The sequence below is a fragment of the Coenobita brevimanus genome, chromosome 19 (genome assembly GCF_032717465.1).
Source record: "Coenobita brevimanus isolate Jiangsu-jjx chromosome 19, ASM3271746v2, whole genome shotgun sequence".
Lineage (NCBI taxonomy): Eukaryota > Metazoa > Arthropoda > Malacostraca > Decapoda > Coenobitidae > Coenobita > Coenobita brevimanus.
Genome location: NC_136972.1, coordinates 21,457,984 through 21,480,557, shown reverse-complemented (window position 1 = coordinate 21,480,557; position 22,574 = coordinate 21,457,984). Strand labels below are relative to the sequence as shown.

The window sequence follows — 22,574 nt, the reverse complement described above, 5'->3', positions numbered from 1 at the left end:
ACAAATACTAAAATTAACGAAAGATCATGATAGCGAAATAAAGAGACGCATTACAATTGGATGGAAAGCTTTCGGTAAACACAGAGACATTATGAAAAGTAGCTTGCCAGTTTGTATGAAACGAAAAGTATATAACGAATGTATAATTCCAGCTATGACGTATGGTTGTGAGACTTGGAAACTGACAAAATCGATGGAAAATAAATTACTTCGTTCTCAGAGAGCAATGGAAAGGTCAATGTTGGGAATATCTTTAAGAGACAGGAAAAGATTAACTTGGGTGAGAGAGCAGAGTAAAGTCAAAGATATTATAGAAGTTATAAAAGAACAGAAATGGAGGTGGGCAGGCCATGTAGCAAGAACAAGGGATAATCGATGGAGCAAGAGGTTGACTGACTGGACACCAAGAGATGGTAAGCGTAGCAGAAAAAGGCCAGACAGGAGGTGGAGAGATGAGATAGAGAAATTTGCAGGGAAAACGTGGCAAAGATTGGCTCAGCCAAGGAATTCGTGGAGAAGGTTGGGGGAGGCCTTTGTTCAGCAGGGGACTTATAATGGCTGATGATATATATATATATATATATATATATATATATATATATATAGATAGATAGATAGATATAGATATAGATATATATGTATAGATGTGTGTGTGTGTGTGTGTGTGTGTGTGTGTGTGTGTGAATGCAATTCTTATATTATCAAACAGTGTATACATGTTACGTTCCTCCTCACTGATGTGGTCAGCCGGAGATAGTCTGTTATTGATAATCACTCCCAGGTCCTTCTCCCTTTGTGATATGTGTAGCACTGAACGTTCTAACATATAATCCCAATCTGGTCTTTTTTCACTTTTACCAAACTTAATTACATGACACTTCTCCACATTAAAGTCCATCTGCCATTTCTTGCTCCATTCATGAAGTTTAATTCTTCTTGTAGCTCTCTGCAAGATCTGTGTTAGTAATTTTCCTTTGTATTTTTGCATCATCAGCAAACATATTTAGATAGCTTCCACTTCCAATGTTACTATGTCATTTATATATACTAATAACATAAATGGTGCCAGCACTGATCCCTGTAGAACTCTGTTAGTCACTTCCCTCCATGATGAGTAATTTCCCTTAGTTCTGTTCTCATTTCCCTTTCTCTGAGAAAATCCTGCATACAACAGCACAGGTTGCCTTGGATAGCTCCTTGATGGTACAGTTTCCATAAAAATCTTTGGTGTGGTACTCTGTCAAATGCTTTCTTCAAATCTAAATAGATACTGTTCACCCATCCTTCTGTTTTCTGTAATGTTTCTGTAACTTTATCACAGTAGCTAAATATATTAGTAACACATGCTTTTCCCTTTCTAAAACCGAATTACCTTTCTGTTATCATACTGTGTTCTTCTAGATGGTTTACCCTAACCTTTCTTATCAGCTTTTCTAGAGTCTTATTTACAACACTAAGTACAAAAGGAAACTTCATACCGGATCGGTCTTGGCCCGGGTCAACAACGACCGCCACCGATGCTGTTGTCCAACAGGGGGCCTGCGGAAAGTATGCGACTGTTGGATAAAGGAAGGAGAGGAAGAGAAGAGGAGGAAGACAGTTCCAGAGGAAGCAGGAGGGAAGGGAGAGTAGGAGAGTGGAGATGAGAGTGGGATCTTTGAATGTGGGCACGATGACGGGTAAAGGGAGAGAGCTGGCCGATATGATGGAGAGGAGAAAGTTGGATATACTGTGTGTGCAGGAAACAAAATGGCAGGGAAGTAAAGCGAGGATGATTGGAGGAGGGTTCAAGTTGTTTTACCATGGCGTGGATGCGAGGAGAAATGGTGTAGGGGTGGTAGTGAAGGAAAAGTATATAGATAGTGTATTGGAGGTGAAGAGAGTGTCGGATAGAGTAATGAGTTTGAGGATGGAAACTGAGGGGGTCCTGATTAATATCATCAGTGCATACGCCTCGCAAGTGGGGTGTGACTTGGAGGAAAAGGAAGAGTTTTAGAGTGAAGTAGAGGAAGTGATTCAGAGCACACCCAGGGAGGAAAGAGTGGTTATGGGAGCGGATTTGAATGAGCATGTTGGAGATGGAAATAGTGGTGACGAGGAGGTGATAGGCAGGTACGGTGCCGGGGAGAGGAAAGCTGAGGGTCTGATGGTTGTTGATTTTTCAAAATGGATGGAGATGGCTGTAGTAAACACTTGTTTCAAGAAGAAGGAGGAGCACAGGATTACGTATAAGAGTGGGGGAAGGAGGACGCAGATAATATCCTATGTAGAAGATGCAATTTGAAAGAATTCAGTGATTATAAGTTAGTGCCAGGGGAGAGTGTAGTAAGACAGCATAGGGTGTTGGTTGGAAAGATGAATTTGAAAGTGAAGACAAGGAGGAAAGTGACAGCTGAACAAAGGATTAGGTGGTGGAAGCTGAAGGAGCAAGACTTCAGTAGTAAATTTAGGGATGAGGTGAGCCAGGCTTTCGGAGGCAGGGAATACGAGGACGGATGGGCAGTTATCTCAGAAGTGGTGAGGGAGAAAGCCAAGAAGGTACTTGAGGTGACATCGGGACAGAGGAGGGTAGACAAGGAGACTTGATGGTGGAATGAGGAAGTACAGGATAGCATAAATAGGAAGAAGCAGGCAAAGAAGAATATGGATAGACACAGGGACGCAGAAAGCATTCGGGAGTATAAGGAGACGAGGGACATAGTCAAGAAAGATGTTGCTAAGGCAAAAGAAAAGGCATACCAGATGCTGTACGAGAAGTTGAATAGTAGAGAAGGGGAAAAAGACCTGTAACGATTAGCCAGGCAGAGAGACAGAGCTGGGCGGGATGTGCAGCATGTTAGAATGATAAAGGCTGCAGATGGCAATGTACTGACAAGTGAGGAGAGTGTACTAAGAAGGTGGAAGGAGTATTTCGAAGAGTTGATGAATACAGAAAATATGAGAGAGGGAAGGTTGGAAGAGTTGGAGGTAGTGAGTCAGGAAATGCAAGAGATCAGCAAAGAGGAAGTGGGGAATGCCATGAAGAGGATGAAGGATGGCAAGGCAGTGGGCCCAGATGGTATACCAGTGGAAGCATGGAGGAGCTTAGGAGAGATGGCTGTGACGTGGTTTACCAGCTTGTTTAACAAAATCCTGGAGGATGAGAGGATGCCGAAGGAGTGGAGAAAAAGTATTCTAGTTCAGATTTACAAGGACAAGGGTGATGTGCAGTGTTGCAGCAAGTACAGAGGTATAAAGCTGATCAGCCATGCAATGAAGATATGGGAAAGAGTGGTGGAAGCTAGACTGAGAAGAGAAGTGAGGATCTGCGAGGAGCAATTTGGTTTCATGCCAGGGAGAAGTACTATAGACGCCATAATTGCTATGAGAATGGTGATGGAGAAGTACAGAGAAGGCTAGAAGGAGTTGCATTATGTGTTTATAGACTTGGAGAAGGCTTATGATAGGGTACCGAGAGAGGAGCTGTGGTGCTGTATGAGAAAGTCAGGAGTGGCAGAGAAGTATGTGAGGGCGGTGAAGGACATGTACGACGATAGTGTAACAGCAGTGAGATGTGCGGTAGGAATGACTGAGGGTTTCAAGGTGGAGGTGGGATTGCATCAAGGATCGACTTTGAGCCCCTTCTTGTTTGCAGTGGTGACGGACAGATTGACAAATGAGATTAGACAGGAGCCTCCGTGGACAACGATTTTTTGCGGACGACATTGTGATTTGTAGTGAGAGCCGGGAGGAAGCTGAGGCAGAGCTTAAGATATGGAGATATGTACTGGAGAGAAGGGTAATGAAAGTAAGCAGAAGCAAGACACAGTACGTATGGGTAATGAGAGAGATGACAGGAGAACCGTGAGGCTGCAAGGTGTAGAGGTGGCAAAGGTAGTTGAATTCAAATACTTGGGGTCAACTGTAAAAATAAAGGACAGTGTGGTAGAGAGGTAAAAAAAAGAGAGTGCAGGCGGGATGGAGTGGGTGGAGAAAGGTGACAGGAGTGACCTGTGATAGAAGGGTCTCTGCAGAAATGAAAGGGAAAGTTTATAAGACTGTAGTGAGGCCAGCCATGTTGTACGGAATGGAGACAGTACCACTGACAAAAAGACAGGAGGCACAGTTGGAGGTAGCAGAATTGAAGATGTTGCGTTTTTCACTAGGAGTGTCGAGGTTGGACAAAATTAGAAATGAACATATTAGAGGGACAGCGCACGTAAGTCAGTCTGGGGACAAAGCTAGAGAGGCGAGACTGAGATGGTTTGGATATGTACGGACGAGGGATGAGGAGTATGTCGGGAGGAGGATGCTAGAAATGGAGTTACTAGGCAGGAGAAAGAGAGGAAGGCCAAAGAGAAGGTTTATGGATGTAGTGAAGGAGGACATGCGGGTGGTAGGTGTAAAAGAAGAAGATGCAGAAGACAGTAAGATGGAGACAGGTGATCCGCTGTGGCGACCCCTAAGGGGAGAGCCGAAAGAAGAAGAAGACTTGCAACACTAGTCAGCGATACTGGTCGGTAGTTGAGTAGAGTCTGTCTATTCCCTTTCTTCAAAAGGGGAACAATGTTTGCTTTTTTCCAATTATCAGGTAGTTTACCTTGTCCTAAGGATTCCTTGAATATTAAATATAATGGTCTGCTTAGCTCTTCTGCACATTCATCTAGCACCTAACCTGAAATTTTGTCAGGACCATGTGCTTTTCCTTTGTCTATTTTACTTAACTCATCCTGCACTTCTTTTTCTAATATTTGAATATCTGGTAATATGTGTGGGCATGCATGTTCCATATCATCTCTTTCAATATTATTTTCTTCTGTAAAAACTGATTGGAAGTTTTTGTTTAGTACTTCACAAGCATCTTTCTCTTGTGAATAGATGATCCCCTCGTCCATAATGGACTGTATTTTATCTTTAAGTTTTGTTTTGCTTCTGATGTAGCTGTAAAATGGCTTAGGTTGATCACTACTTTTATTTAGAATGTCTTCCCCAAACTGACTTTGAGTCTCCCTCCATGTCCTTATGTAATCAATTCTTGCCTGTTTGTAGTTGCTATATGCCCTTTTACTACTGTGTTTTCTGTATCTATTCCATAGCAAACCTCATTTTTCTTTTGTTTTACATTCTGTAGTAAACCATTTCATTATTTTCATTTCTGTTTCTTTGTGCTGAGAAATGTAATTTTGGACTCTTATTTCATAAAAATCACAATTGTCTCTATATAACATTTAAATCTTATCCTCTAAGCTCCTTTTCCCTTTTTGTAGTTTAGACTCTTTTTGTAACTCTCATTACCGGTAACGTCATATGCAATCCTGAAGTTGCAATTGAATACTGCATGGTTGCTTTTGTTGAATGGAGGATGATACATTATATTGTCAAAATCATTTTCTTGCCTAGTAAATATAAGATATATTACTCATGGATCATGAAGTCCTCTTTTTCTGATGTTTTCCTTTACATGCTGTATTAGGAAAAACTCCTGCACAAGATTCGGGAGCTTTTGATCTCAACAGCTTTTACGGCTTGTTACATCTAGAGTATTCCAATTTATATTTGTACAGAAATCTCCAGTTAAAATAATTCTTTCAGATTTGTCTTCCATTCTATGTAGTAATGTTCTTAAATTCTGAAATGTACTTTCTGCCAGGTCTTCATATTCGCCACTTTCCCAAGTGTTTGTTTTGGGTGGCATGTATAAATTTGCCACAATTATTTACCCCTGAGATGTGTTAATCTCTAAGGGCGCGTTCACACGTGCCCTCGAACATATGTTGCCAACACAGCTGGCAACATTATTGGGTACATGTATGCAGCACAGACTTTCCCCTCCAATTCCACCTTAGACGATTCCGGTGTTGTTCCTCCATCACTTCTCCCCTCTGACTTCCTCATGGCTGACATTAAAATTTCTTCAGTTGATGTATTTTCTGCCATCACTGGCCTCAGTACTAACAAGGCATATGGGTCTGAAGGGGTCCCTCCTGTTGTTCTCAAGAACTGTGCTTCTGTGCTTACACCCTGCCTAGGCAAACTCTTTCGCCTTTGTCTGTCAACTTGTACCTTTCCTCCTTGCTGGAAGTTTGCTCTCATTCAGCCAGTCCCAAAGAAGGGTGACCACTCCCAACCCTCCAACTATCGTCCAATTGCTTTAACGTCCTGTATTTCAAAAGTTTTCGAGTCAATTCTTAATAGAAAAATTTTAAGGCATCTTTCCTATCACAACCTTCTTTCCGATCGTCAGTATGGGTTAGGTCAGGGACGCTCCACTGGCGATCTTCTCACCTACCTTTCAGACTCCTGGTCATCCTCCTTTCGGGACTTTGGCGAAAGCTTTGCCATTGCACTTGACATCTCAAAGGCTTTCGATCGAGTCTGGCATAAATCTTTAATTTCCAAACTGCCCTCCTACGGTTTCTATCCTTCTATCTGTGCCTTCATCGCTAGCTTCCTTTCTGGTCGTTCTATAGCCGCTGTTGTAGACGGCCATCGTTCTTCTCCTAGATCTATCAACAGTGGTGTTCCTCAGGGCTCTGTCCTATCACCAACTCTCTTCCTTTTATTCATCAATGATCTTCTAAGCTGTACATCTAACCCTATCCACTCATACGCTGATGACTCCACCCTTCACCATTCCATTCGGTTCCCACAACGCCCATCTCAACAGTTACTTCAAGAAACAAGGGATGAGGCTATGGCACACCTGATGTCTGACTTGGCTCGTATCTCTGACTGGGGTAAAAATAATATGGTTGTCTTTAATGCATCTAAGACTCAGTTCTTACACCTATCAACCCGACAAAATCTTCCACAGATATACCCATTAATGTTTAATAATATTCAGCTTAATCCTGCATCATCCTTGAACATGCTTGGGGTTTCATTTACTCGGGACTTATCTTGGAAAGATCATATTACATCTCTTGTAAAATCTGCTTCCAAGAGATTGGGTGTGCTAAGCCGACTCCGCTCTTTCTTTACCCCCGCACAATTGTTGACTCTATACACGGGTTTTATCCGCCCCTGTGTGGAGTACAACTCACATGTGTGGGGAGGCTCCCCACATACAGCTCTTCTCAATAGGGTGGAGTCAAAGGCTTTTCGTCTCATTAACTCTCCTCCTCTTACTGACTCCCTTCAACCTCTGTCTCTTCGCCGCACTGTTGCATCTTTATCTCTTTTCTATCGCTACTTTAATGGTCACTGCTCCTCTGAACTGTCTGCTTGCATTCCTCCACCTCTACGACGGGCGCGTAGCACCCGTCTGGCAGCAAACTCTCATCCCTTTTCTGTCCAGCTCTCTAATGCAAGAGTTAACCGTTACTCCCAGTCTTTCATTTATGCAACAGGTCAGCTCTGGAACTGTCTCCCTCTATCTGTATTTCCTGCTGCCTATGATCTCCAGTCTTTCAAACGCAGTGTGTCCAGTCATCTCAAAATGAACAGATCTTGAATTTGGCTCTCTATTGTATTTTGTTTTTCTCTTGGAGGGAACTGTTACTGTGGGCTCATGGCCTTTGGTTCCTTGTTCCTCGCATTAAAAAAAAAAAAAAAAAAAAAAAAAGATGTATGCAAACACGTTTTAGTGCAGCTTCGAACACTGGAAGCAGAGGCGATGGGATAAGTGTGTCCATACCAGACTCTTGAGACTTCATCATGATGATGCCAACATGATCTTGAGGCTGCTGTTCCCAACATGTCTGCAGCGTGTTTGTTACTGTGTTGCTTATATGTTGCCAATGCTTGTTCGAGCACACGTGTGGATGCACACCAATGCAGTCAGTTATACTTGTGGAGGTATAGCTAATTTTATTTTTTTGACTTGTAGATTTCTCTTTGTTAAGATTATAATTCCTCCTCCTTTTCTTAAATTCCTGTCTCTTGTCCATATATTTTATTCCTCAAAGTTTAGGGTGTCGTTCGATATTTTTGGGGTTAATTTTGTTTCAGGTAGGCAAATAATATGTGATTCTTTTTCTACGGTGAAGGCTTTCATCTCTAAAAATTTAGGCACCATTCCAATTATATTTCAGTACATCAACTTAATCATCTTGTTTACATACTTGTCATAGCTTGAATCTACTACCTTTCTTCTTTTCATTCCCTGTCGGTTATGTACCACTTTCGTAGACTGTAGCACCAGTCGAGCAGGGCAGTACTCCCAAGCTGGATGGAAAGCTGATGACAGGAAGAGCTGGAGCTCCCATTTCATTGGCCCTTGGGATTAGTTCCTGACCATTCCCCTTTGCTGAACTTTTTCAGTGTTTCGGTAACAGAGAGAGTAGGCCAGCATGCTCTCCAGTACAGGTTTCTCTAACTGTCAACACCAACCTACATGCACGGTACACACTACACTTCCTTTTCAAAATTAAAAAGAAAAATGGCACACATTAACCATGCCTTGGAGACCCCGGGGGGGGGGAACCATAAATGCCCTCACCATCCGCCCTCTCCCGGTGACGACTCTACGAGCTGCCTGGAACCACTGTCTGACTCACTTCTTTATTTCTGCAACATTCGCGGCCTTTCCTCTAACTTTCTCTCTGTTGGACACCACCTCTCCTCCTCTAAACCTCACTTTCTTTTCTTAACCGAAACTCAGCTGTCTGAGGCAACTGACAGCAAATCCTTTTCTATATCCTCCTACTTTCTCTATACTCATTTCAGAGCCAAAGGTGGCTGTTGTGTACATGTACGCAACGACTTATCTTGCTCTCGTATTCCTGAACTTGATTTTTCTGAATTCGCTACTCTCTGGCTTCGGCTCTCCTGTCATTCTCTGACTAAATCTATCTGCACTGTGTACTTATCCCCAAATTCTACTATCAAAAATTCTTCAACTACCTTACTTCTACGATGGAATACATTCTATCCATTTCTCCTTTCTCTGAAATCTCCATTCTAGGAGATTTCAATGTTTACCACCACCTTTGGTTCTCCTCTCTTTTCACTGATCCCCCTGGTGAACAAGCCTGCATCTTTTCTATCCTTAATGACCTAGAGCAGCTTGTACAGCACCCTACCCGTATCCCTGACAGCCTTGAAGAGAGCTCCATCATACCTCTTCTTTACAACTAAACTTTCTGCTTACACTGTTAATCTTTCCTCTCCGTTGGGCTCCTCTGATCACATCCTCATTACCTTAACCTGTCCTATCGCTCTGGTACGGCCTGTGGACCCTCCAAAGAAACGTTGACTGTGGCACTTCAGAGTTGCAAATTGGGAGGCCCTGAGGCAGTACTTCTTTGATTTTCCCTGGAATGATTATTGCTTCTATGGCAGGGAGCCAACTGTGTGTGCCTTGCGCATTACGTAGGTTATTCTCTCGGGCATGGAAACAAACATTCTTTTCTCATATCCTTTGACTTATGCAACAAAGCCTTGGTTTAATCATGCTTGTTCTAAAGCTGTCCACAACAAGGAGAGGGCCTATAAAAGGTACCAGAGTCAACCCACCCATGAAGCACATCTTTTTTATGCTTCTGCCGAGAACTATGCTAAGACTATTCTTCGGTCTCCTAAAAATAATTTCATCTGTACTAAATGCTCTCAACTCTTCAACTTGAATTCTTCCCACTCCTTCTGGCACCTTGCCAAAAACCTTTCTAACAACTTTACCTCATCATCCTTCCCTCCTCTTTTCTACTTTGATGGCTCTGTAGCTACTTCTTCTACTGATAAAGCAGATCTCTTCACTCAGACTTTTTCCTCCAGTTCCACCTTAGACGATTACGGTACTGTTCATTCATCACTTTCCCCCTCTGACTTTCTCACGGCTGCCATTAAAATTCCTTCAGCTGATGTAATTTCTGCCTTCACTGGCCTCAGTGCTAACAAGGCATATGGGACTGATGTAGTCCCTCCTGTTGTCCTCAAGAACTGTGCTTCTGTGCTTACACCCTGCCTAGGTAAACTCTTTCACCTTTCTCTATAAACTTGTACCTTTCCTTCTTGCTGGAATGAAGGGAGAAACCTGTACTGTACACAGGAAAAATCATCTGATAAATTACCAATATGCTGGGAATCGAACCAGGGACTCTCAGGTGAGAGTCAGGCAGCATACCACTACACCACGACCAGGTAAAAGTTAACTCACGTTGTCACAATCTTGTAACCAACGTCCCTCCGCCCCCACTGTGGGCATCAAGAGGATGAGTTAACCCCCTGGCACTTGGGCAAGTAGATGCTGTAAGTGCTTGGGATAGATTAAAAGCATCTACTTGCCCAAGTGCGAGGGGGTTAACTCATCCTCTTGATGCCCACAGTGGGGGCGGAGGGACGTTGGTTACAAGATTGTGACAACGTGAGTTAACTTTTACCTGGTCGTGGTGTAGTGGTATGCTGCCTGGCTCTCACCTGAGAGTCCCTGGTTCGATTCCCAGCATATTGGTAATTTATCAAAGAATTCTTGCTGGAAGTTTGTTCTCATTCAGCTGGTCCCGAAGAAGGGTGACCACTCCCAATCCTCAAACTATCATCCAATTGCTTTAACATCTTGTACCGCAAAAATTTTCGAGTCTATTCTTAACAGAAAAATTTCAAAGCATCTTTCCTATCACAACCTTCTTTCTGATCGTCAGTATGGGTTCCGTCAGAGATGCTCCACTGGCGATCTTCTCACCTACCTTTCGGACTCCTGGTCATCCTCCTTTCGGGACTTTGGTGAAATCTTTGCCATTGCACTTTACATCTCAAAGGCTTTTGATAGAGTCTGACATAAATCTTTAATTTCCAAACTGCCCTCTTACGGTTTCTATCCTTCTATCTGTGGCATCATCTATAGCTTCCTTTCTGGTCGTTCTGCAGCTGCTGTTGTAGACGGCCATCGTTCTTCTCTTAGATCTATCAAGAGTGGTGTTCCTCAAGGCTCTGTCCTATCACCAACTCTCTTCTTTTTATTCATGAATGACCTTCTAAGCTGTACATCCAACCCTAACCACTCGTATGCTGATGATTCCACCTTTCACCTTTCCATTCGGTTCCTGGAACGTCCATCTCAGCAGTTACTTCAACAAACAAGAGATAAGGCTATCGCTCACCTAATGTCTGACTCAGTATCTCTGACTAGGATAAAAATAATCTTGTTTTTAGTGCACCAATAACTCAGTTTTTACACCTATCAGCCCAACAAAATCTTCCACAGGAGTACCCACTAATGTTTAATAATATCCAGCTCAATCCTGCATCATCCTTGAACATGCTTGTGGTTTCATTCTCTCGGGACTTATCTTGGAAAGATCATATTGCATCTCTTGTAAATCTGCGTCCAAGAGATTAGGTGTGCTATGCCAACTTACATTCTTTACCCCTGCACAGCTGTTGACTTTATACACGGGTTTTCTTCGCCCCTGTGTAGATTACAACTCTCATGTGTGGGGAGGTCCCCCACATACAGCTCTTCTCAGTAGCGTGGAGTCAAAGGCTTTTTGTCTCATTACCTCTCCTCCTCTTACTGGATCCCTTCAACCTCCGTCTCTTTGCCATGCTGTTGTATCTTTATCCCTTTTCTTTCACAACTTCAATGGTCGCTGCTCCTCTGAACTGTCTGCTTGTATCCCTTCACCTCTATGACGGGTGTGCAGCACCCATCTAGCAATAAACTTTCATCCCTTTTTTGTCGAACTCTCTAATGCAAGAGTTAACCGTTACTACTAGTCCTTCATTTATGCATCAGGTCAACTCTGGAACTGTCTCCCTCTGTCTGTTTTTCTACTCCCTACGATCTCCAGTCTTTCAAATGCAGTGTGTTCAGTCATCTCAAAATGAACAGATCTTGAATTTGGCTCTCTTTTCTATTGTTATTTTTTTCTTGGAAGGAATTGTTTGCGGGCTCGTGGCCTTTGGTTCCTTTTTCCTCGCATATAAAATAAATTGTAAAAAAATAATTCTCTTCCTCTCATGTTTCTTCGTTCTTCGTTTTTGCTTCTTTCCTCTTCTCCATCAGTATTCCCAATTCCCCTTGAGTTGAGTATATTTTTATCAATATTTTCTTTAAAATCGTCTTTTTCCATGAGTCTGTTTGCATTTTTTAGTATTTCTTCTATAGTATTCACACTCTGGAAGCTTACTTTCAGAGGCCTTGACTTATTTCTCTCATATTTCCTTTTGTATTCCTCTATGTCTTTATCACAGATTTCCTCTGATATTTCCTTTAACCCGTCACGTCCCGAGCTATTTCGCACCTCCGACACCCACCAATCCCGAGGTATTTTCGAAAAATTTTTTTTTTGGCTAAAACCTCCACTTTTGGTGAGAAACATCGAAAATTCATAGAGTAATCGCTCACCTGAGGTTTAAAATACTCGATCCAGGCAGCAGTACCTCCTTACCTTACTGGGTTTTCTAACAGGCTGGCACCAAAGAAAACGAGTTCTATGGGAGGGTAACTATTTCACACCACTCTTAAACGGTATTGATTTATTTACTTGGTACGAATTTATATGTAGTACGAGAGTATATTGATTTTCAAACAGTAATATAGGCATTATAAGCATTGTTTCACTCACTAACTCATCACCATACCTGACCTTTTTTTGCCACATTACCTGATCATCATTTCTGACTGTTTCTTCCTCTAATGTTATGTAAACTTTGTCCTCCACATTGTCATCGAATGGGGAATCACTCTGGCCCTGAATGTCTTTATTGGCCAGGTCACTGGTAACAGGTGAATTGCCGAGACAATGGCATGCAGGGGGGGGTAGGTTATGCGGTGTAAGGCATTGTTCCTGCTTGGCATCTTGTGGAGGAATAGAGGAAGGTGTCCCGTGAATACGTACGAAAAATCACACGCGAAAATTGAAAATTGTGCAAATTATGAACATTGCAATTGCGCAATGTACCAGTACATTGTCGGGACTGGGAAATGCAAAATGTTGCAACGTATCCATACTTCGTCGGGACGTCTCAAGTTAAGATGGTCATTATATTTGCCATCTCTTTTGTCTCTCAAAATTTTGTTATTTCTTCACCATCTATACCAGTGATTAATCTACAGTTGTTAACCCGCCCCATCCCGCCCACTTTTCCACCACTGACTCTCCCCAATCCCGACCAGTTTTGGAAAAAAATTTTTTTTGCTCAAACCTCCGCTTTTGGTGACAAATATCGAAAATTCATAGAGAAATCTCTCACCTGAGGTTTAAAATACTCAATCCAGGTAACAGTACCTCCTTACCTGACTAGGTTTTCTAACAGGCTGGCACCAAAGAAAGCGAGTTCTATGGGAGGGTATCTATTTCACACCACTCATAAACGGTATTTATTTATTTACTTGGTACGAATTTATATGTAGTATGAGAGTATACTGGTTTTCAAACAGTAATATAGGCATTATAAGCATTGTTTCACTCACTAACTCATCACCATACCTGACCTTTTTTTACCACATTACCTGATCATCATTTCTGACTGTTTCTTCCTCTAATGTTATGTAAAGTTTGTCCTCCACATTGTCACTGATTGGGGATGCACTCTGGCCCTGAATTTCGTACCGTGGCATGTCATGGCTTTACTGGCCAGGTCACTGATAACAGGTGAATTGCTGAGACAATGGCGTGCAGGGTGGGGGAGGAGGTCATGCTGGGTAAGGCATTGTCCCTGCCTGGCATCTTGTAGAGGAAAGTGTCCCGTGTATACGTACCAAAAATCACTCGCAAAAATTGAAAATTGTGCAATTGATTCGCGTTTATGTACGTCGACAGGATTGGTAGTGACAAAACTTGTGGACGTTAATTCACGTCGACGGGACACCGCGGATTAATATCTGCTGAATTTTTGACCAGTTTTGGTTTGTTTTTTATGATTTTTTTTCACTTCCTTTCGAAAGCTTTTTCCTTTACCTTTTGTTTCTAAGTCTTTCCTTATTTTCACCATTTCACTATACATAGTTTCTACATCATCTTTGTAACTTTGCATCGTTCACCTTGGTTATATTCTCTTCAGTATCATTGCTCTGGTCTATCAGACTGCTTGCTTGCCTAACTGTCTTCATATCATTTATGAACTCCTCCATATACTCTCATGGCTAACAACTGTACTTGCCATTTCACTAATCTTCCTTGTAAGTGAACCTACCTCAACAGACAGTTCATCTATTGTTGTCTTTTTTGTTTAATTCCTTTACTAATTTTCCATTTTCTTTCATCTGCATGCATAATTGCTTCTTAATTTCATATATGTCACTTTGAAAAATTTTCTCCAGTTTATTCACTTTTTCTACTAATATGTTTCCATTTCAACCAGTTCCTGGCAGAAATAATCATCCTGTTTTCTACCTTTATCCCTTTTCTTAACTCCTTCCATAATCACTTTACTAAAGATGGTGCTCATCTTGAGGTATTTCACTTAAAATGAGCAATTTTACCTATAAGTTTGCATCTCCCTGCTACCCACTTGGGGACAGACGACACCCAGCTGATGATGCGTTGATCTGCGGATTCTTGCACTAATTGGATGCATTCTATTATTTAGACAACACTTCTGCTTCTGATTGGATGTATTCTATTATTTGGACAACAGTTCTGCTTATACTTGCTATACTATATTAGAACATCATTTAGTTTAACTTAGTACAGAGCTTGAATCATAAATATACTATTTAGGTGTGGTCAGTTGTGGCCAGGGGTGCTCAGCGCAAAGCAAGGTAACAGACGTGCTGCCTCCGGTGTTGCCTCAGTGTGTGTGTGTGTGTGTGTGCGTGTGTGTGTGTGTGTGTGTGTGTGTGTGTGTGTGTGTGTGTGTGTGTTTTCGTAGTTTATTTAACACTGTTGAGGATTTTGCTATGTGACTATGACGTCAGGAGCGGCAAAACTTTGTCATTATCCAATTACTATGCTCGTGCTAAAAATATTACCCGGATGTGAATTGCTAACATGTCATATGTTGCTGTGTTGTATAGCTGCAGTGTGACTGAATACACAAACTTTAATTCCATGATTATACAAGCCACACAGTCTCCTATCATACCTTGCCCTCTCACTCCCTTCAACTGTCATTGTGAACCCCGGGACTGATCCGAAGCTTTCCTTCAGTTAAGCTTCTAAAAAAACAAATCATAAGTGGCCTGTTGTTTAAGCATCAGGTTCAGGGACAGGAAACAAGAACACCATAATGGAATATATTAGCTATTCGTGAAAAAACTATATACTATTTATTGGGACTAAGACGCATAGACTATATCCTTACTTTAATAATAAACAAACAGGGTGTGGTAGCAGCAGTTTCATATGGAGGAATAAGACGACAACTGTATGGAAAAAAAATATAAATTTTGCTGTGCACAGAGAAATATGATACACGTCGTGCAGTGATATGCCTTGGGTAAAATATGTGTTCGACTTTCCTTACAGACGTTGATGTCTCATAAACATAATTAAATCCAAAGAGATAAGTGTTTGTCTGTTCGTATGTGTGTGTACTATGTGCGTTCGTCCATGTGTTTCTTATCCACTGTTACCAAAACAAAACGTCTGTGGGCCAGCTTGATAAGGGAACGAATTTTTCTGAGCAACTGTACTGTTCCTCAAAAAGAAGCGTCAGAGGTTTTGGGTGTGCATCAGTAACATACAAGAGGACACTGACACATAATGTGCAGAATAAATCACCGCGGAAAAGGTGCTAAGCAAACACAAAATCCACTTAGAATACGACCTTACTGTGGTCCGTATTGTAGGTGGCACGACAAGCTCCGTAGCACTCCTTCCAAAACGACTTATCTTGCAAATTTCACATTTCTATCCTCCTGCATGCGACTGAAGCAAACCAAGTCCATAACTAAAATATATAAATAACATCAGTGAGATTATCATAGTAAATTATGCAAAATAAGTCGCTTAGGAAAAGGTGTTACCATATCTTCTATATCTAACTTAGTTCTAAGTTCCGTATTGTGTGAGTGGCATCGGAGACTTCCTAAGTTCTTAGCACCTCCTCCTAAACGATTTTTTTGCTTATGACACTTAACTTTCTCTTGTATGCCATTAATATAATTTAATTATGGACATTGTGAGGTATAAGATACGGAATAAATCGCTTCGGAAGAGGTGCTATGAAGCGTCGTATGTCGCTTAAAACGAGTAGGTCTCACCAATGGAGCGATAGTTGACCCCGTCGCAAATGGCAACCTTGAGGAAGGGCGGGATCAGCTTGTATCCTTTGGCGTTAATCTCTGTGCCGAACTTCTCTCCGATTATTTCAAGGCACTGCGAAGGAAACAAAATAATAATAATAATAATAGTAATAATAACAACAACAATAATAATAATAATAATAATAATAATAATAATAATAAAATAATAAATACCCTTACCTTTATTTTCATAGGAATCTATTATTATTATTATTATTATTATTATTATGATGATGATGGTGATGATGATGATTATTATTTGACAGCAGCAGCTGCAGCAGCAACAGCAGTAGTAGTATAGTAGTAGTAGTAGTAGTAGTAGTAGCAATGGTGGTGGTTGTGGTTGTGGTGGTGGTAGCGATAGTAGCCTAGTAGCAGTATCGCTGTTTGTTGTTACTGATGCTATTATTATTATTATTATTGTTGTTGTTATTATTGTTATTATTAACATATTATTATTATTATTATTATTATTATTATTATTATTATTATATTATCTCTTTCATTCTTTCCTCTTCCTTCTGGTCACGGGTGACAATACACTCCCTCTTCTGTCTTTCTTTCATTCTTTCCGCTTTTTTCTGCCTATGGGTAACTCTACACTGAGTGGCAAGTCAAATGGTTTCCTGTACAACAGGAAACCGTTTCATACCCTGGGTGGCAACCATATAACCAGATTATGGCTGCTGATGGTTTATTGGGTAATTAAGATGCTCCAATCGGACTGAGCCAGTGTAGGTTTGTATCTAAGGGGTGGTTGGGGTTTATTGCTCAAGCAGTGCCACCCAAGGATGAGTGAGGCTTGTCATTCTCATCTTAAATATCAGGACCAACTTGCTTAGCCCCGGACTCCTACGCTTCTCATGAGGCAACATAGGATTGGATGATGAATTAATATTATTATTATTATTGTTATTATTATTATTATTGTTATTATTATTATTATTGTTATTATTATTATTATTGTTATTATTATTATTATTATTATTATTATTATTATTATTAGACACGATGATATACTCAGTTTCCACTAACTAGACCTAAAATTGCCACCTCTTCATCTTGAATGCCGAGTTGTGGCACTACATTAACACAAGATCAAGGTGCTAGTCAAGAAGAAGTGATAACAGGATGAAAAACCGTAGTACTTTATTTTCCTGGCACTGAGCTGCGTGAAATTACCTGCAGAAAGACGAAAACCTGGGCCAAGTTAAGGTGAAAAATCTATAGTGATGGAGAAATGCTATGAGAGTTATGTAGAACAGTAACACTGTCTTCTTCTTTTTCTGCCACTGGGCTATGTATATTAAGTTCTTTTTTTTCTGCCACTGGGATATGTAAATTAAGCTGGAAAAGGGGGAAAAACTAGGCCAGTTTAAAATGAAAAGTGTATAGTAGAAGGGATGATATTACTCAGACAGACGTTATAAATTAGCTAGGTATTCAGGCAACCCTAGCTGTACTTGATTCTCCAACCTTTGGTCTAATACTTGCTGTTGAGGCCCCAGGCTTATCAGAATTTACACTCGTAGAGTGCAGGCTGAAGCTGCCGTTCTCGTGCAGTGCAGCATCTTCCTTCCGGAGGACTGGGTGGGAGCTGAGGGATAATTTATAGCCATGCAGCAGACTGACCCTGTCATGACGGTGCCGCCACGTGAGGGCGTCCTTCTCGAGCATCGTACAGTAGTTAACGATACTGTGCACTAGACTACAGTGACAAATAAATGACATGCTTTAGGGGGAGGCGGTGGCCTAGTCGGTAGAGAGGTGATCCACTGTCCCAACTGAAGTGAGTTCTAATCCCGGCTTGGGCAGGGAACAGTTTAAGGATTTGAATCTCGTTAAAGCAGACTCTCCTGACCTGCCATAAGACCAGCCGACATGTAAAAATACCACTGGTAACACCAGTACACCAGTCCTATAAGGGACAGTCCTACGCTATTCAGTATGGACGTAGGTGTTCGCACTGATGTGGTAAGATATGTAGGCATGTGGTACGTAGGAGGACAGGTGGACCTTGGGGAAAGGACGGTTAAGCCTATGCCCAGAGTCGTGGGAGGAAAAAAGGAAAAAGATTCACCTTGAGTGAGACCTGTGTAGGATCGCCACTGTCAGGCCTAAAGGCCACCGCGCCACCATTCCTGCCCTGCTCTACTATCGCCTCCTTCAGATGTCCGCAGAACACCTCCTCCAAGCACCCCCACAGGTCGTAAGAGTCGCCCACGCAGCCAACCGGCTCTGGGAATTGATAATGTGCGTTTATTAAGAACCACTAACCTGGATAAAATCTGCTTGGTGTCATAAAGAAGAAAGCAATAAGGTGTGCTGTGTACCGTACCAACTCCAGGATAAGACTACTTATGTTTTGGGTTTGTTTACATTTCCAAAGGTGGTGACTGATGGATGAAGTGCCCTAGATCAGTGGTTCCCAACCTGGGGGTAAATTACCCCCTGAGAGTAATATGGCAATCTATGCGGTGTGACCGAGGGGTGACAGAAAGAAAAGTCGAGGAATGCGGGGAACCAGGAAAACAATGAAAGAACTGGCGGCAGGGTATTGTATAATGTATATAACATACAAGCCACCAAATATACATTTCAGGAAACATACACCGCCTTAATGCAAACCTGGTAAGTAATAAAGTTAAAATTAATAACAATAACTAATAAAGATTATTTTTAAAAATCTGAAAAATGCAGTCACGTGTGTGGAGGCGTGACTGTTTGGCAGGTATGCTTCAGGACACAACCAGTCACTCAGCAGCCTTGAGAATGACGCATTCATTAAGTGTTTAGTCAGCACATTCAACTGCCTGAGCCTGCCTCACACTCTCAGCTTCTTCGTGAACAGCAGCCAAGATGGACCTAAGCAGGTATGTATGTGTACTGTGCACTATAGTTAGGTGTTACTGTTACAACCAGAGGTGTGGAATAGTGAACTTGTTAGGTAAGTGTATTACAATATTTGCTGTGTAAGAGATATACGATATATATATATATATATATATATATATATATATATATATATATATATATATATATATATATATATATATATATATATATATATATATATATATATATATTGTAATCCTAGGTGTAAATAGACTCGACTTCTCGTTCCTAAAACACCTAACGTGGAGCGGGGTCCTCTTTCGAGACCGGAGCTTAGTGCAATAAAGAGAGGCAGGACACAAAAACTCTAGGCAATAACCTTTACACGTATATTACTACAATCAGACACAGGACAAATCAGCAGATATTACAACATAATATATAGCAATATAAAACCCTTATCTAGGACATGTGTATCTCACAGGATACTTGGTTATCTGATATTAATGCCAACCAATCAAACCTAGTGCATTCAGGGTACAGTGAATATAGCCGCGCGCGTGAGGCGCGGGGAGTGAGTCTCACAAAGGGGGGGAGAAAAGGAGGGGGGTGCGGGGAGTGATTTGTGACGGCTAGGAGGGAGTTATGGTAATACTGGAGCGAGGCAAGGATTAACAATGAGGATTACACGTTTTCCAATAGCAAAGGGACTTTGGTAATTGATTCTATTCTTGGTTCACACTTACACTAGATACTGGGACGAGGGAATGTCGTACAGGATTTACGGGTAGCGGGAGTGGGGGAATATCACTAACACTTACTCGAATTACTTCTTTAGAGCTCACAGCAGTAGGGGTGTATTCCTACGGAGGAATTTCCAGGCGGCACAGTCTTACTAATTGTATATAAGGGACGTCACTCATATATATAGTTCATCAGATCTTGGTTCGCACACTCGTCCTTTATTCTCTCACTGTGATCTTACTTGCCCCAATATTCACTATATTAAGTCACTGCACGATACTACACTAGGCAAAGTCACACTTAACCTAAATCACTTGCACTGTTTCTGGGCAGCATCACACGTATTCATAGTGGGGGGAAGGGGCGGGAACACGCCGTCGGCAATCCTGCCGGGCTAGGGGCACCGCCAAGGGGAGGCGTGCCAAGAGGGCACGGGACAACTCGTAGGGGCGTCCTCTCGCATCCTGGGCTACCCGTGGCTTCCGGGCTGGGCTCAGGGGTATGGCCCTCGGGACTGGGACCGAATAGCTCCAGGAACCTCTGGTGTAAGTCCCGGCCGGAGGTGGGAGCCTTACGTCGTCGTGGGGGCGTATGGAGATCGCCCCTGGGTGTCCTGGGGAGAATCAGGAGAGACTGCGGACTGCAGTCTCCAGCGTCTAGGGGCGCCGACAGGGGAGGGCTGCAGCATCGGCTTACGCTGGGGCCCGCCAGGTGCGTCTGTTCCAGAGCCAGGCGTAGGGAGCGGAGGCCAGGGGAGGCTGTGAGACTTGTCTGGGCCACTCTGGTATGGGAGGCCTGGGCTCTTGCCTCCTGCCGGGGTGACATCTCGCTCTTTGCCTCCTTCCGTGCACCTTCGGAGTGACAGTGGGCCGTCTCACAAGGGCGGGAGCGCAATAGGCCGTCTCTACCAGGGCACCTTCGGAGCGACAATAGGCCGTCTCTACCAGGGCACCTTCGGAACGACAATAGGCTGTCTCACGAGGAGGGGAGTGACAATAGGCCATCTCACGAGGAGGGGAGCGACAATAGGCCGTCTCTACCAGGACACTTTTGGAGCGACAATAGGCCGTCTCACGAGGAGGGGAGCGGCAATAGGCCGTCTCTACCAGGACACTTTCGGAGCGACAATAGGCTGTCTCATGAGGAGGGGAGCGACAATAGGCCGTCTCTACCAGGACACTTTCGGAGCGACAATAGGCCATCTCACGAGGAGGGGAGTATAGGACTACATAATAGATAGATAGATAAATAGATAGATAGAGAGACAGATAGAAGCAGGAAGTCAAATGATGAGAAGGTGTTGTGTTTGCGAGAAGCGAGCAGCGCTAAACGCTTACACGGGGGAAAGCTGACGACAGCGGCCAGTAAGGAGATGATTCAGTTAGCTGTCAGCAGTCCTCTCGTGAGAAAGATCTAGTCCACCCACGAGGAACACATGTGACACACCCCTGCTATACCAGAATTTAGGAAAGAGAGCTCAGACCTAGATTAGCCACCGAACAGGCTAGACAGAAGGAGACAAGCGACCCTAGAGAGAGGTCGAGACGGAGATTAGCTTGAGAACAGAGAGAGAGAGAGAGATAGCGAGACAGGGAGGTAGCTACCCAGGACTTATACTATTATACCTGTTTAATATTTCCAAGACAAATAAAAATAGTCCCATACTATTCTTTACCTCTCCCGTCACTACATGACATCTGGTGGGGAAACTACTACAAGATATAAAAGCCGCTCGACCACAAGTCTAAAATATACTTCTCTACAATTAACTACAAAGTCTTTATGACATTTGGTAGCAGCGAACGTATACGAACCTCGTCTACGAATCAACATTAAATTCCTACAAAATATCAAGATTGACAACAACCAACAATATCAGCTCCTGCCCCTCCGTCTCCCAGATCATTACGCTGATGCAGAGGTCAAGAGATCACTCGACGCCTTGCAAGTAGCTTAACGACAAATCAGCAAATCTGCGGACATCGTCTCCGAATTAAAAGCAAATTTCTACAAAAGCAACCGAGACTACAAGGTTAGCTCCAGTTCTACAAAGTCTACAGCCATCTACAATCAACTACAATTAACAACTCTACGTCGTCTGTATAATCTTCTACACGCACCTACAAGTAGCGGCGGTCTTCATCCCACACCGAATAAATCACTAGAGAAAAGGACAGAGAAAACTTCCACATAGAATAAAGGGAACAAACAAACGAAGAGTGAGACACGATTTACAATTCATCTTACTCACTCGTCTTCACTCAAGTTACTCATCGCTACTCATTCACTCACCACAGCTACCAGTGTGGGAAGCCGACGTCACCATGTGCTGAGATGACATCACAACGCGAGTCTGCCATGCCAAGCAACGTGTGACGGACACCAGGCACTTCTCACCCACTACTCATTACTCATTATTCACATAGCTCCTACTCATATTCACTTATTTTCACAGTTAAGTTGGAAATTCGACGTTCTATGTTGAGGTTTGCCTGGGACAGCCGTTAACCACTACAAATACCAGGCCATGGAGTTTCCTGAGTAATATCGTCCATCAACACACCACTAGAATTATCAAGAGATCTTCAATCAAACCTGTATTTTCTTCCGAGATCGACTTTTGTAACGACACACCTCTACGATCTGTATCAAGTGGGTAAAATTATACTTGCTCATTTCTTCTCAGTGCTAAAATTAGCTATATTCAACTTATTTAATCATCTAGTTTGCTAGGACATAAATAAACAAGAGGCGTATTTCATAACATCATATCTTAATGACAGGAATATTTTCGCAACCACCCACGTTAATACCAGATGACACACAAATTGCCACAACATCAGACTCACAATTAAGAGACAGCCCACCCATTGTACAACCCACACCA

At 42.4% G+C, this 22,574-nt stretch overlaps 1 protein-coding gene across 1 annotated transcript in view; it reads right to left on the bottom strand.

The window, feature by feature from the left end:
- The window catches only part of LOC145391625 (nicotinamide phosphoribosyltransferase-like), a 385,561-nt gene that overhangs the window by 77,240 nt on the left and 285,747 nt on the right, over positions 1–22,574 (bottom strand). Inside the window, exons 8-9 of the mRNA XM_080266164.1 lie at positions 18,189–18,346; positions 16,067–16,181 (exon numbers count right to left, since the gene is read on the bottom strand). Of these exons, the coding sequence (XP_080122290.1) occupies positions 16,067–16,181; positions 18,189–18,346 (273 nt within the window). The remainder of the gene's footprint in view (positions 1–16,066; positions 16,182–18,188; positions 18,347–22,574) is intronic.